The 16,228-nt window shown below is 40.8% G+C and overlaps 1 protein-coding gene across 11 annotated transcripts in view; it reads right to left on the reverse strand.

Annotated features, from left to right (window-relative positions):
• Positions 1 to 14,409, reverse strand: part of Pdlim5 (PDZ and LIM domain 5) — a 169,671-nt gene extending 155,262 nt beyond the window's left edge. For 8 of the 11 annotated variants that reach the window (XM_037207140.1, XM_028855384.2, XM_028855381.2 and 5 more), the window contains exons 1-2: positions 14,303 to 14,409; positions 10,762 to 10,901 (exon numbers count right to left, since the gene is read on the reverse strand). In XM_037207140.1, the coding sequence (XP_037063035.1) occupies positions 10,762 to 10,857 (96 nt within the window). In that variant the 5' untranslated portion in view covers positions 10,858 to 10,901; positions 14,303 to 14,409. The remainder of the gene's footprint in view (positions 1 to 10,761; positions 10,902 to 14,302) is intronic. The other 3 variants (XM_037207141.1, XM_028855387.2, XM_028855386.2) reach the window with 1 other exon arrangement.
• Positions 14,410 to 16,228: the final 1,819 nt, after the last annotated feature.

The raw sequence follows: 16,228 nt of genomic DNA on the forward strand, positions 1-16,228 counted from the left end.
CTGTAAGAACAGTTAGCAAGAAGCCTGACACGGCCACACAGTTTGTAAGCAATATAAGTCTCTGTGTTTACTTGGTTGGGTCTGAGCGGCTGTGTGGCTGGTGGGTGACAGAGATTTGTCCTGACTGTGGGCAAGGCAGGAAAACTCTAGCTACAAACCAGCATTTAGGAGGAAGCATGATGAGCATGAAAATTCAAACTCACTCTCTTCTACATAGCAAGTTTAAGGCCAACCTGGGCAACATGGGATCCTGTCTCAAGAAAAAATAATAATAATAATTTAAAACCTTTTTCAACTCAACAGATATGATGTAGGATAAACAAATTACCATCCACTATGCTTTTGAGACACTGGCACACTCTTTAACAGTGCTACCAGGAACACTTGTAAACAATTCCTGAATGTGTGTGCAGCATTTCTTTATTAGAGTAGAGAAGGTCATAACATCACAAGGAAGTGAACACAGAAGCCATCTGGGGGAACTAGCTGCTTCTTAGAGTAAAAAGTTACAGCAACAGAAAACAGAAAGCATCCAATTAGTGTGCAAGTAACAGTTAAAAAAAATCATGAATATGTTACAACTATAAACAACTTCTCAAAACAAATACATATTAAAATATATTTTTACTTCCAAAATAGTCACCTTGAAAGATTACAGAGTCTTAATGGCTCAGAAAATTTCTGAATTCTTCCCCTGGAATTTCTATTAAAAGCAATTTACAAAGCACACTAGCCTGTAGGTACACAAGATCACAATTAGTAACTTACTCTCTCCAGCTCAGCTCCAATTCAAAGGAATCAGAATCAATGTCAAATCTGTGGACTTCCTATCTTCACCCCTAACACCATCCACATCACTATATGAACCTCTTTATCTCTCACTCTGCTTTACACACACTGTCCAATTCCCTCTGCTTTCCTCTTGCTTACTTCAATCCCACAACATTGGTCTTTCTATTACTTGGGCATACGAAGCTATTTGCCCTCTCAAGAAATATAACTCAATGAACTATGTGAAATGATGAAATATGGAGGCATGAGCATCTTCTGTGCATAGCACTAAAGGGCAGAATTAGAACTACTGGGTCAAATATATACAAAATAATTCTGAACTGCCCAGAAGCTATCTGGTAAAGAACCAGTCTCTCCCCTTGAGAGTCTATCAAAATGGACCTGTCAATCAGCAGATTGGGAAAATTCTCTTTGTGAAAAGCTATCTGTTTTAGAGATTTTAGATACAATATAAAACTTTCCTAGAATATAGATTGGCACAATGATCTCTTTGGCCAGTGTTTGCTCACAGCTGTTGAGAGTGCTCCAATTACTCTGTAATAAACTCCATCTATCTTCAACACTGGGGAAAAAAGGTTTTTTTAAAGAAAGTCAACTATGGCTGAACACAAAGGAAGGATATATTTTGGGGGATAAAGGCCTTTGCCATCATTTCTGGGGCATATTCTAGAAATTTCAACCTTGATTAGTATCAAAAACAAAATCAAAATGCTTCATTAAAACATGCAAAACTGAACCTAAGCCTTCTAATGCAGTCTGTGGCAAATCGCACAATCAACACTTCTAAATTCTCACGGAGAGTTTGAAGCAATTAGTCTGGAAACTAGTCTCAAATATTCATTACTAATTTCAGTTATTCCCATAAGTACAAGTCTTTGATTCTATAGAATCTTCTTTTTCTCTCTTTTTTTAAGAGTCTAACTATGTATAGTGCTAGCTGGCCTGGAACTTTCCATGTAGAACAGGATAGTCTAAAACTCACAGAGATCCACCTGCTTCTATCTCCAGAGTGACAGGATTAGAGGTGTGCACCACCACACCCAGCATTACAGCATCTATTCTTTGTGTAATGTACGCTCATATTCAGATATCCCTGGTAACAGAGTATAATAGTTAATTTAACCATCTAAAGAAGTTAATGTCTCAGAAGTTGTTTTTTTTAAAAAAAAAAAAAATGGATTATAAACTGAATCTGCTTTAGTTTGGATCATTTGTCTCACAAAGGCCCATATCTTAAAAAGCTAGTATCCAGCTTAAAATGAGTAGGATACAGGAGAAGCTGTAAGAGGTCACGTGGTCACTGGGGACACACTCCTGAAAGGGATTTTGAGATATCAGTCTGTCCTGGGTCCTCATTTTTTTCATCCTAGCCATGAAGTATACCATTTTTGCTACGATATGTGCTCCTACCATGATGTGTTGGCTCCCAACCACAGGCCTAAAAGCAAATAGCTATGCTCAGTCATCAAAAGCAATGTCTAGAAAGCAGGAGCCAAAATGAGCCTTTTCTCTAGAAGTTGATAATCTGTCATTTGTTACAAGAACAGAAATGTGACCAACACAGATTCCCAACAGAACTCAATCACAACACTTAGACCTTGTATGCAGTTAATGGTAAATAGTATTCAATTTTTAATGCTATTAAAATAAATACTTCCTCTTTTGGTAAATTAAAATGTATCTGTGGCAGTGATAGCTACTGAGAAATCAACTTTAAGACCATGGGGGGGGGAGGCGTGTGTGTGTGTGTGTGTGTGTGTGTGTGTGTGTATGTGTGTATGCAATAACTCACAGAAATGAGGGGTTCTTCTTCAATTCAAAACTCTTCACATTTAAGAATGTATAGCAGTACATTGAAGGGTGAATTTATTATGTCCCACAACCTGACCAAGCACCTATAATGTCCAGCACCTTGACAAATCATACAAAGAAAGCTACAGAAGAGTGGGATTCAAAACTATGCAGTTCACCAGGCAGCTAGAGAAACTCCAAAGGTCACAACTTCGAAACTCTTAAATATGGTTTGCTTAAGTGTTCAAACAGCTGTGATAGAGCTGTGTCAGAAATTATTCCATAAAACAGGTGGGGGCAGAAAAGTGGAGAAACAGCTGTCAGTAAAGTGCCTGACAAGCCAGCGTGAGGACCTAGGTCAGCACTCACATTTACAAAGACAAAAATAAAAACAGGTATGACAGCATGCGCCTGTAATCCTGGAGCTCCCTGACAACCAGCCTAGCCATCAGTGTGCTCCACATTTAGCGAAAGGCCTTGTCACAGAAAATAAGATGTTAAATGGCTGAGGAAGAAGACATCAGTTGTTGACCTCTGGCCTCCACAAGCATGTGTGCGCATGTACACACACGTACACACACGTGTACACACACACACACACACACACACACACAAATCATCTTTTGTCATATATCAGGAGGGTTGTGGTAACAGAGAGGAAACCTGCTTAGAAAAAAGAAACAAATAAAAGAAATAACTATTAATAAAATTTCTAGATGAAGTAATTTTTAAATCACTAAGAAATCAACATTATCCAAAGACAGAACAGTTTTCTTTCCTATGCTTGATTGCAAGTAGAAAATAATGAACCACTCTAAGATGGAGAAATCTTAGTATATCACTTGTAATTAAACCCTGAAAAAGGGAAACAGCTGGACCTTGGCCCATCTGATTGGAAAAGATCAAAGTCCGTTGAGACTCATGCTAGCACAGGTGTGGGGAAACAGGCAGTATCACAGGGAGGCGTCTCTACAGAGAGATTTTGCAATACCGACCAAAATTACAAACGTACACAAGCCTTTACCTTGCTGTTCCATTTCTAGGAACTCTTCTAACAAATATACTGGGGTGTGTGAGTGTGTGTGTGTATACATGCTTGCATGCAAAAATTATATGAGTGTCAGTAAATACAAAAAGACTTAGGACCAACCTAAACGTCCACTATATAAACTGCTTACTCAAATGATGACATATGCAAACACAATGTAGCAGGGTTTTTTTTAAAAAGAAAGATATGTTAACTGATCTTAAAAGAAAAAAAAACCTGCCAAGATTTTCTTTCTTAAAGATATTAGTTCTTATGTTGAAAAGGATATGTGCTTATTTACATGCATGTACAGATTATCTCCAAAAATATGTGCAAGAAATTGTTAGAACTGAATGTTGCAGAGAGAAATGAGTAACAGGACAAAAGCATTCATATCTTTAAATTCTACACTATATGAATGTTTTACTAAAACCTTCCTAGCAGTAAGGGGTAAAGGATTAAGCAAGATTTCTTAAATACTAGATTTGACTAAGTCTGTAGGCTTTCAACTTTTCGTCTCTTTTCATTTTTTTTCATTCTTTCCTGTTTATGCTCAACATTCATTTTATGCTCCTACATGTAGGTCTCCCAGGGCCACGTGCTGCCACTGTTAAGCCCTCAGTGAGAATACTAAATGCCCAAAGGCCAGCAGAGTGAACTCTGTCCCAGTAACTGACAGATAGAGGGATGAGAGCACATCTATGGGCTATAAAAGAAACTAGAGTATCTGCTGAAAGTGTGGATTAGTCCACTTACTCAACACGAAACACGGTGAAGAAGGGTGGGCAAAGTGAATATGAAACTTAAGAAATTCAGCTTAGGGGCTGGACAGTATGGCTCGGCAGTTAAGATCACTTGCTGCAGAGACCCACAGCCAAGCACCAGGCCAAGCTCCAGGAGTCCAGTCGAAGGGAGGGAAGAGAGATTCTATGATCAAGGGGCATCAAGATCATGATGGGGAAACCTACAGAGACAACTGAACCAAGCTAGTGGGAACTCATGAACTTTAGACCAACGACTGTGGAGTCTCCATGAGAGTGGACTAGTGAAACACTTGTGTAGCTTGATCTGCTTAAAAGGCCCCCTGGCAGTAGGATCAGGATCCATTCCTGGTGCATGACCCAGCTTTTTAGAGCCCACTACCTATGATGGGACACCTTGCACAGCCTTGATGCAGGGGGAGGAGCTGGGACCTACCTCTACTGAATGTACCAGGCTTTGCTAACTCCCCATGGGAAGCCTTACCTTTTGGGGGGAGGGAATGGGGTGTGGGTTGGGGGGGGAAGCAGGAGGAAAGAAGAGAGGGGGATCTGTGGTTGGTATGTAAAATTAATAAAAAATTTCTTAATGAAAAAAAAAACAAAAAAAAAAACACACACACAAAAAAAAACCACTTGTTCCTCTTGAAGAGGACCTAAGTTTGACTCCTCGAACGCACATGCTGGCTTACAACAAACCCTAACTCCAGGTCCAGGGGAATCCAGTGCTTTCTTCTGGCTTTTGTGGGCTCCAGATACTCCTGCAGTACACTCACATACATGTTCACGAAACACTCAGACACATAAAGTAAAAATAAATACATCTTTGGTGGGGGAGAAAGGCCACTTAAACAGCATGTATTTCCTTATGTACTGCTTTGTCCATCTGATTTATGACCTAAAGAAATATACTGATTTTCTCTCTTTGTTAGTGTGAATCATGCCTGCCTCCTCAGTGTGGCTCTGCATCTGACAAAGCTGAGGACCAGTGAAGTAACTGCCCCTTAGTTACTCAAATTAATGTCTTCCCTTTGCATTTCCCCCATGCCATCCCCTTCCACATACAGACAAATACTGATACTTCACCTGACAGTGTATCACTTTGTCAAGTTTTTATGTCACATACTCAGTCTTTGTTTTCACCCCAGAAACTGGAGTAAGGGCCTGGAGTCTCACTTGCCAAAACTGAAGCACAATAATCCCCTTGAAGACGCCAAAGGAACAAGCTCTTTTTTTGTCAAAAACAATATTAGCATCTAGATTAATGAAATCCTATCAAGATCTCGCCTCCATTCACTCATAATTGAAGAAAGGGCTATGACTCAACCTGAGGAAAAGGGAATTTGGGCAAGAACAACAGCAAACAGGATATTAGAAACAAAGACAACAGGTCAACTGCATATCCACATGCATCCTACCCACCACCACCACCAAAAGGTCTCAGAACTAAGCAAAATAAACCACAAGCTTCAACCAGCCCTCTCCATTGACATGAGTAATACTAACCCCTAAGTCATGAAAACCCTTCGCTACTGAAGTCTAAAGTGCTCTTCTTACTTTGGTCTAGCCCTACAGTACTGTTTCTTCCATGAGATAAAAAACTCCTTCTTACCCGTAAAATTCTTCTTAAAAATAACTTCCCTACAAAACCAGTGTTTGATAAAAGCAAAGAAGTTTGAAATTCTTTAAAACGACTCATTTGTAACAAAATATATTGATTTTTATTTCTTTACAATAGAAAACTATCTTCAAAATTATCTTAGGGTGGCTGATATTTGAGACCACAAAAAAGAAAACCACATCAGACAAGTCAGGATTCTGAGCTTCCCCCACTCCACCCCCACCAAGAAAAGCAATTAATATTTAAAAGCAGAGAGTGAACATACATGTGAAATACACATTATGTACTTACATAAACTAAATTACCTTTCTAACTGGGCACCGTGACTCAACAGCTTTAAACTAACAATGGACCCATTTATTCAAAGCAAGATAGTTCTCCCGTTTCAGCTTACAGGGACTGAAGGGTGTTTCAGTCTGTCATCCAGGAGAGCAACTGCAGCTGGCATGTCTGGAGAAGCATTCTCTGCACCCACAGCTTAACTGGGAGTCAAGCAACGGCAGTGCACTGAAAAATGACAGAAAACCTGGAGGTATTCAAATTCCATCCTTTGAGGACCATTTAAATTAATGCCTTTTGAAGAAGCCAATCCCTCCAAATACAAAAGATTTACACCCACTAAAACTGAAAAACACTGGCCAGCCTGTTTGTCATTTCATCAAATACTGTCACGTGACAGGGGTAACACACTACCCAGTACTGCCAGACTGTGCTTATTTCTTTACCATATTAAATCTGTATTTCCCAAAACTTAGTGGCTTCTAGGAGGAATGTCTATAACTTTCAAGTACATGAACTCCCAGCCAAGTGTTTCACAACTGTTTTTCTGTATTCTGTGATATATTCCCACACTGAGTTCCATACTTGAGAAAAATAGTCTATTTTCTATACTTTAAAAATCCAAATGAAATTGTGTCTGAGCTTATAACAATTTATTCTCCTCTAACCCTTGGGAATCAAAGTCAATAGAGTATTTTTTTAAAAAAAAAAATCTAACCTCATTCTGATCTCCTCAAGCAATTTCTAAAGCATGTTTAATGGAAAACTGGGAGCTCACTGGAGAAATCCAAATGCTAGTAATGAAGAAAGATCCTCTGGGTCACACATCGGATGATGACACACAGCAACCTACCGCCACTTTGAGAGCTTGAACCGAAAGATGCTTCTAGACAAAAAGTCCCTGTAACTCCACCAAGAAAAAACCAGCTTGCCAAAATATAGCCTTGAATTGTGCAACTAATCTCCTATTTCTTCTTATAAAATACACTGGCAAAGACCAACAAACCCACACTGCTACAAAGAAACCCATCCCCACATTTCATGGTTTCAGGGCTATTCCCATAAACACAGGGTCATAAAAAGTAGCCTGCACACTCCAGCAGCAACACTCCATTTTCAAGAGAAAACTGAAGACAATGGCATGAATGTGCTGTTGTCACAGTCTGAGCATCGTTTAGGAAAGTTAGCAGGAGCTGCTAAGCCTACCTTAGAAACCCACCCACAAAATATCACACATACAGATGATGAACCCAGCTCGGTGAAATGTTAAGTTTTTAGTTTGCATTCTTTATGAACCAGGCCAGGTCAGCATATTTATACACTAGGACAACTAAATTTCAGGGAAATTGAATGTCCAAGTCCTTGCCAGTGGCTTATTTACCTCACAATTAAGTTACTACCCCAATGTTCCAGTGTTCTAAGAAATGAAAATGGCCCTTTAGAGTTCAACACATCTTATCAAAGGAAAAACTGTATGCTTCTGAATTCTAAAAATAAAGATGTACAAGCTTCTGGGTTTCTTTTCTTTTTTCCTTTTTCAATTTTAATACACACTAAGTAAAACAATATAATAATGACTGCCATATTCTCTAAAATTGGGGGATTTAATGTTTCAAGCCCCTAAATAACTTTCATTTTCATTACATATTATTACGAAAGACAACAATTGAGAGATTTTAATGTACAAAAACCTTGCTAAAATTTTCATATGCATCATTACATAAGAGAATTATTAAATTACACATTTTAAGGCACATTGTCAGGTTTTAACTGCTTCTTAATTCTATTAATTAAAGATCCTGGTGATCACAGAAAAATATTCCCACAATTGTACATAAAAAAGCAGAGTAAGGGTGACCAGAGGGGTAATTAAAGAAAGAAAGGCATTTATGACATTAATAATCTAGACACACTATAAATGTTATTAGGCACAAATTTTCATAAGGCACTGTTATTGGGCATGTTGAAACTAAACCATACAAGGGGTTAAAAATAACCACTCCAAAAGGCCAAGAGCCTTGCCGCCCAGTTGGGCCAACATTCCCTCCTCTCCTCCCCTCCCCTCCCCTCCCAATCCTGTCCCGTCCAGAATGAATTGCATGCCCCACTGCACAGGCCCAAAAAGGTCACCGGAGATGGCAGACACTTTTGTAAGAGAACAGAAATAACTCAGCAGCTTTGTTATCGTGGTCGCTTTTAATCAGTAGGTTCAAAATCCTTTAATTAGCACTCTGTCTACACAGGGAAAGCACTTCTGAGTCAGGGGAGGGCACGCACGCATGTATGTATGCAGTGTTCCCCGGGTCAGCGTCACAACAGAGCTAGCCCGCAGACTGTCTGCCACGGACTGAAGCACAAAACTGCAAAGTCCTGGCACCATGCGTAGGATATGTATGCTTTACATCTTTATTACCAACCAGCCAGGAAGGCAATGACTGAGTTTGTTTCACTTAGGTACCAGTTCACTTCTGGACCTTTTCTCAGCAAAGCCTGAAATATTTTAAACTAAGGTTGGTGAGATGGCTTAGCAGGTACAGGGACCTGAGCTCAGTTCCAGGAAACCACACATGGAGGGAGAGAAGGGACTCCTTCAAGTTGCCCTCTGACTTGTACCCTGTACCATGGCATGCTCGTGCACACAAACCAACACAAGTACTCACACGCACATACGTACACACGTACACACACACATTAACAATAAATACTGTAAGAAGCTTTTAAACTAAACAATTTTTAGTAAATTAAAATAGGAAGTGAAAAGTTAATATAAAATAATGTAAAGATATATCTATAGGATTTCATCCTCATCACAGATCTTCAGTACAGAAATACAACCTCATGTGACTAAATTAAATCCTAACAAACACTTTCACATGGATACTTCACACTTAAAATTAAGCACAAAGTCGTAGAACTTACATATTATATTATTTAAATATACTTCCTAAGAAATATGATTAACTGGAATCAAGAAAAATATCTGCAATAAGATATTTGTAGATACGCTGCCAAGAAACAATGGAACTCCACTACTTAAAAGGGGATTTGTAATACCTGTAATAAGCAGGAGGCACTAACTTTTCTTAAACATTCAAAATCAAGTAGGATTTTACATATGTACTAAGACAAAATATATACAAAAATATTTACATACACAATATGTAAATAAGCATATGTAACTAAAAATATCAGGGACAAGTATTGTAGCAAATAACTATATCCCAATACTCAGGAAGTTGAGACAGGCTTGAAATCTCCACCTATTTCAAGTCTGCTATACAGCAAGACACTCTCCCAAAAGTCAAAAAAGTAAAAAAGAAGAAAAGAAGGGAAGGGAGGGAGGAAGGAAGGGAGGGAGAGAGGGAGGGAGGAAAGGAGGGAAGGAGGGAGAGAGGGAGGGAAGGAGGGAGGGAGGGAGGGAGGGAAGGAAAGAGGGATGGAGGGGAAAAGGAGATGGGGAGAATGGTGATTCCAAGGAAACACATGGAGAGAAAAGGAAGGTATGGAACGATGTGTCATATGCTGATATTTTAACAAATAAAGTTCATATTTATAAAAATATGCAACAAATCTCTAGAAAGTTATGCAAGTAGAAGGCTGAGAAGATGACTCAGTGGCTAAATGTGCTCACTCTGCAAGCCTGAGGCCCTGAGTTTGAATCCCCAGCACCCATCTAAAAAGCCAGGCATGGCTGTGTCAGTGGGCAGAGAGAGGCAGATCCCAAGAGAGCTCACTGACCAACCAGACTAGTCAATGGTGAACTTCTGGTTCAGTGAGTTCCCATCACAAAGCAATAAAGCAGACAGAGATGAGGCAGATACCCAGTAACCTGTCTGGCCTGTACATGAGTGTGCACTCCAGCATACTCATACACACACACACACACACACACACACACACACACACACTGCATTCAACTAATCTCAAGGAGGTAAAATGTCAAATCCCAACTATTCACAGGCAATCTAGCTGGAGATCCACACCCTTCATTCTTTTCATCAGATCTAAGTAACTTTTTTCCGTCTTACTCATGACTGTTACCTCCACCAGAATATGAGGTGAAGAAATAATACCAAAACCAGTCATGATCACTAGTGTTAACAGACAGCTCTTGGAGCTGAAATGAGCCATTAAAACTTAATAGTACAATGCCATAAAAGTACTTTTGAATAAACTAAAGCCCAGAGAATTTCCAAAACTAGGGGCAATTCAAAACCTTAGAGTTGGCTCCTTGGCTAGATGTTTTCTATTTTAGGTTTGTTAATATTAGAGAAACTGAAAACAAGCTGAACTGAAATAAAGTATCCTTGTTAAGTTCCTTCCCTCTTCATCTTTATTAGATAGCCAAAGCTGGTAAGAGGGAAAAAAAATGCTCCCAACTGTAGTAAGTGTAGTACAGATCGACAGAGAATTCAACAGCACAGTCCTGAGGGCCGGCCCCAGGACCAAACAGTGAATGAATGTTTGCAGTGACTTCTATAAAGGTGGCTTACACTAGAGATGGTCAGGGGCATGTTGAAATCCTTGCCACCTTGGAGACGGAAACCCCAAGGAGCTGGGCCGACCAACGACACACTGTAGTTGCTCATGGTTCCAAGGGTTCAATGTGCAGTTCCGAAATCAATGAAAGAAACTACAAAAGAAAATGAGATGGTTAATAAAAATGTTTATTAGAAACCAAATTACATATATCAATGCACTGTTCACAAAACTGTTCACTATTTTGGGGTGGGATGAAAGGATATACAGGCTATAGCTAGCAAATTCTTGATTAATTTCAGCAGAGGAAATCTATAAGCCAGTTAACACTCAATTTTATACTCATGCCCATTCCCAAATTGCTAAACCAAATGTTGTGGAGTCTCACATACAAACTTTAATACTTTATTGGAGGAATTACATACTCAGACCAGAACAAGATTTTATTTCAATTGTTAATTCAACGTGATTTTCCCATTCCCTCCATCTTGTGCATCCTTTTTTTTTCCCCCAAGGGTTTCTCTGTGAAGTTTTGGTGTCTGTCCTGGATCTCACTCTGTAGACCAGGCTGGCCTCAAACTCACAGAGATCCACCTGACCCCCAGTGTTGAGATTAAAGGCGAGCGCCACCACCGCCTGGCACTTGTGCGTCCTTTTTTTACTGTAGGCAACAAGGCACTTTAATCTCACTTACTTCAATTATGTGACATATTAAAGGGACTGCAGAACTGTTGGCTGTTTGTGTTTTCTAAATAATAAGTTCTTTGAAACTGAGATGAGCACAAACTATGCTAATTAAGAATTGTAACTCATAGCCTCTTCTACAGGAATATGGTATTTTCCACAGTTAAGAGAATGTAAAATGTTGCTTTAATCTCAGTGGGTTCAGGTATCTACACGTGCTTCTGAATTTGGTGTGGTGGAATAGAAGTTTCAGTGCGTTTTAAAAAGTGAAAAAGTATATTACGGCAGGATTTGTTGTTGATTTAACAGTTAAGATTTTTCTAAGCAAGTATGATGTGTGTCTGAAATTGGGGGTTTTGTTGTTATTTGTTTCTGGGTCTGGGAATTGAACCTAAGGCCTTAGGTTCTTTCATATAGGCAATGCTAGGCTATACTGTAGAACAGGTGGTATTTTAGTCTGAATCTTTGTTTTCTTTTCTACTCATACATTATCCAGCAAAGCGGAGAGTAAGCCTCCAAAGCCAGTAAATGAGGCTACACTAACCATAACTGAAGTACAAGGTTAACCTTAAGGGAACTAAATTGGAGCCTTAGAAAATTACCATGATGCAGTCCTGCCCCCCTCCCACTCCCGTCTTGCTGCACTTAGGCTCATAACGACTCCAGGGTAGCTCTTTTAAAGTTTACTTAAGAGTGTCCTATTGATAATTAGGAGGCATTGGGAAGAATGAAAGTTGTTCCTTCTTTAAAAAGAATAATATTAAGGACATACAGTTCTTCCACTTAAAAACAGGTAGGTGTATGATTTTATAACTTTGAAGACATTTGTTAAAACAAAGCTTTGAGATGGAAATTATAGCTCAATGGTTGAGTTTGCCTAGCATTTATGAGACCTTAGGTCCAATTCCCAATGCAAAAATAAACAGACAAAAACTTCCTTTAGAAAATCTGAACTGTTAAATCAACCACCTTAACATACTCCTTCTTAAATCCACTCAAACGTCTAGCCATCATATCAAGTTCAGGCACATGTACCACTGAGGAGAAAGCAAGCAGATTCCTTCTTCTCAAAAACGGAAAACGGCACAACACTTTAAAGGAAATCTAGTTCCTGAAGAAAAAATGACTTCAGGGATAATGTGCACTGCAAAGCTTTCCAGATGCAAGGGCAGTGCTGGACTACTGCACAGTGACGTTACTTTAGTACTGCAACAGTAAGCAACGGCCATACAAATAGACTCAAAGGACACCAGAAGTCAAACTGTTAAACTGCAGGTGGGAGAAAAAAAATGGTAGGGAGTTAATAACATGCCACACAAAATCGCCTTCCCGTTATAAAAAGATCTCCGCAAGACCAGTAGAGGCAGTCTTGATATTGACATACAGTACAAATAAATCTGTAAGCCAACTGATACTTCACAGGCCACTGTCCTTTTTTAATCGTTAACTGTGCCAAGGGAAGAATGTGAAAGTTATGGTGAAATTCCTCCGGCTCCATTCTTCCCTAGGAGAGAATGTATTTTATGTGTGTATCAACCCACATCCAAGTAACTTCCCTTTTCTTAGGGACTCCCTTCCTGATTTCTCCCATTCGTTATTAAAATTTCTAGCACTGGCCAGGTCAGCCAGACCATAAAACTGGTTGTCTCTTCTCTAAATTCCCTTTCTGCTAGCTTCAGTTGGAATTCATTTGTCTTAAATTATTCTGATCCTTAGGCAATAGCAATATTTTTATTGGCCTTTTCCAAATCTCCCGCATGTGGTTATTAGTGCCCAAATCCTGAAATACCAACAGAACAGGCAGGAAATAACAGCTTATTCTGCTTTCAAACAAGTAAAAATGTTGGAATTTCTGCAGAGTTCTGGATTTTCTTTTAGCTAGTGAGGAAGGCTGGAGGTGGTTTCCCACACTTCTAAGTCAGCTAGCTTCCTTAGTGAGTGAAAAGGGGGGAAGACCTACTCCGAGTGACAAGCCCTTCAATTAAAGAAGACTATCTAGAGATTCTTTCTCTCCTACTGAGATATAATGGTGGGAGGGCTGAAGAACTAAGTCACAGGACGAGACGTTTCCCAGCTGAGGTTCACGCCTAGCCCTGTTGGCCAAATAAGGTTTCCCCAGCCAGCAGTTTCCGTGGCAGGCGGGTTCAGACGTCCTCGGGTCAAGAAGGAGGACCTGGGATAGGATCCGGAGATCACACCCTAGACCTGCCCAGCCCAGCCACGAATTTTCTTTCCAAGTTCTGCCCAGTCCATACGCCCTTCCTTTTTCCACCCATTGTCAAACCCAACTGAAGCACGGTCTGCCAAAAGGCTCAACAAGTAAACCTGTTTCAAAACTCCGGCGACCGCGACAAATGTGTTAAGTGGGCTTTATTTCTGGACACGCACCGACGCTTCCCCCAACAGGTTACACAATTGCAAATATTTAAGGGAGGGGAAATCAACGCTTCTCCGTAGCCTGGAAGCCAGCAAACAAAATAGCGCCGCTTTCCCGTGTGAGCGCACATTCTCCGCACGCCCGAGTCTCCGGGGGGCCGTTGCACCGGCAGGCCGAGGTGCTGCCCCTCTCCGCCTGCCCTAGGTCTCGGCGGGCGCCCCCTGGCGCGCCCGGCTCTCCCGAGCGCCAGTCGCGGACAGCCCCGGCTGCGGGTGCTCCATCCCGCCGCGTGCCGGGTCCCGCGCCGCCCTGCCTGCCCGGGGGACCTCTCCCACCTCCGCCACCGTGCGCACCCAGAGCACCTGAACCCGGGAGATGCGCGCCCCGTCCTCCTCCCGCCCCGCGCCCCTCGGCGCGCAGCACCGCGCCACCTCCTTCTCCTCCTCTCCCCGATCGGACCGGGACGCGCTCCTCCGCCGCCCGCCGCCACTCACCCGGGACCCGCGCGGCGCAGCCTCCGCCTCAGAGCAGCGCTGACAAGTGGCTCCCAATGCCTGCGCCGTCCCCTTCAGCCCGGCGGGGAACTTCCGCCTCCGCGCTCGCCCCGCCTCGCCCCGAGGCTGGCCACGCCCCCTCCGCTCCTGGCCACACCCCAAAGCCGGGCTGGGCGGGGCCGCGCCAACAAGGCTTAGAAGGCAAGTGGAGTCTCCAGGCTGGGCGCCGAGACTTGCTGGGGCTGGCTGGCTGCAAACGCCTCAAAAAACAATTCCCCTGTGGAGTTTCGGTGGGTGTAGTCTCCGGGGATTTCGAATGGTCCCTGGCAGAGAGCTAGCCTTCCGCTTTTCTGTTTTGTGTTGGAGCGCTTTTCACTCTGCAGCAACTTGAATTAACCCGCAGTTGTTGGTCTGGCTAAAAATAGAAAGGGACTTTGGCTGAATCCCTGTCGACGCAAGTTCAGCGACTACCGCCTGGTTTTGTGAAGGACTTCTGTATACTCTGAGAAGTGCTTGTGAGGAAGGTGAAAATCGCTAACCCTAATAGGCAGAAGTTAAATCTGTCGTCACGCTAGAAGACAGCCATAGAAAGCAAAGGCCAAAAGTGATTCAGCCACTATATCCTCGGCTTATTTTTTCCAAGTCCAAATCAACAACACATTTACCTAATTCTATAAAGTTGTTTGATTTTGCCCAGAGAATTTATTCACAAGCAAACATTAATAATGTTCATTGAACCCTCCAAAAGAAACTTGCATTTTTCTCTTACTCTTTGAATTAGCTTTTAAAATGCTAAAAAGACAAGCGTTAGGCGAGTGGTGTATCAAACAAAAATAAACCTCAGAGAAGTCCATGACCATCTAGAGGTACAGGCAGAATTCTCAAATAGGACCAAAGCTGATGAAATAGCAGTCACTTGCCACATTCGGCCATTTTCATTTGAAATGTGGCTACTGGGATTTTAGAGTTGCAGTTTAACTCTCCTTGAAAATGTTTTATATCATTCTAATGAATCTAAATTTAGCAACAAGTAGGATAGTATTTCCATTAAATACAACTTTCAGTAGGATGACATTTCACTATACTGTTAAACATTTAGTGCTTTACTATTAAAATGTTTACAATTTACTAAATTGACATATATGTACTGGTTTTTTTAACTTTTTAAATTTAAAAATATCTATGTTGACTACATGCTGAAATTATATTATCTATTTATTTAAAACAGGAAACCATAAACAACTGTGAAGTTATCAAGTAATTCCATAGTATTGCTTGATACTAACTGTATTACTTTATTGGTTCCAGGATTCCTTTCAATACCAAAGTCCTTAGATGCTCACATTCCTCGTGTTAAATGATGAAGAGTTTGCATATAGACTATATATACATAGTCTGGTACTTGTAAATCATGTCTAACATGATTTACCTAACAGAGTAAATAGTTATTATGTTGCATTATAGAGAAAGTGACAAGAAACAAAGTCTGTACATATTCTGTATAGACATGAGATTTTTCTAATAGTATACATCTGTGTGTAGTTGAATCCTCTGATTCAAAACTCCAGCTACAGAGAGTGGACCATACATACAAAGCAGGCTTGGCACCAAGTAAGTGTTAAATGATAGCTATATAAAACTTGCCTAATTAAGTGATTAGATTGATGTATCATAATGACAAGTAGAGAACTTCAGCACCCATTATACATGTACTGTGTTTATGGTACTTTATGTACAGGTAATCTTATTTAATTTTTTTCAACCATGTAATTTTTTCAGAAAAGGAAACAGACACTTGAAGGGCATGATTAAATTTAATGGTAGCTATGGGGCTGGAGAGATGGCTTAGCAGGTAAGAGCATTGGTTGCTCTTCCATATTGCTCTTCCATAAAACTGGGGTTTGATCCCCCCAAACCCACATGGTG

This window comes from Peromyscus leucopus, chromosome 6, assembly GCF_004664715.2.
Source record: "Peromyscus leucopus breed LL Stock chromosome 6, UCI_PerLeu_2.1, whole genome shotgun sequence".
NCBI classification, from domain to species: domain Eukaryota; kingdom Metazoa; phylum Chordata; class Mammalia; order Rodentia; family Cricetidae; genus Peromyscus; species Peromyscus leucopus.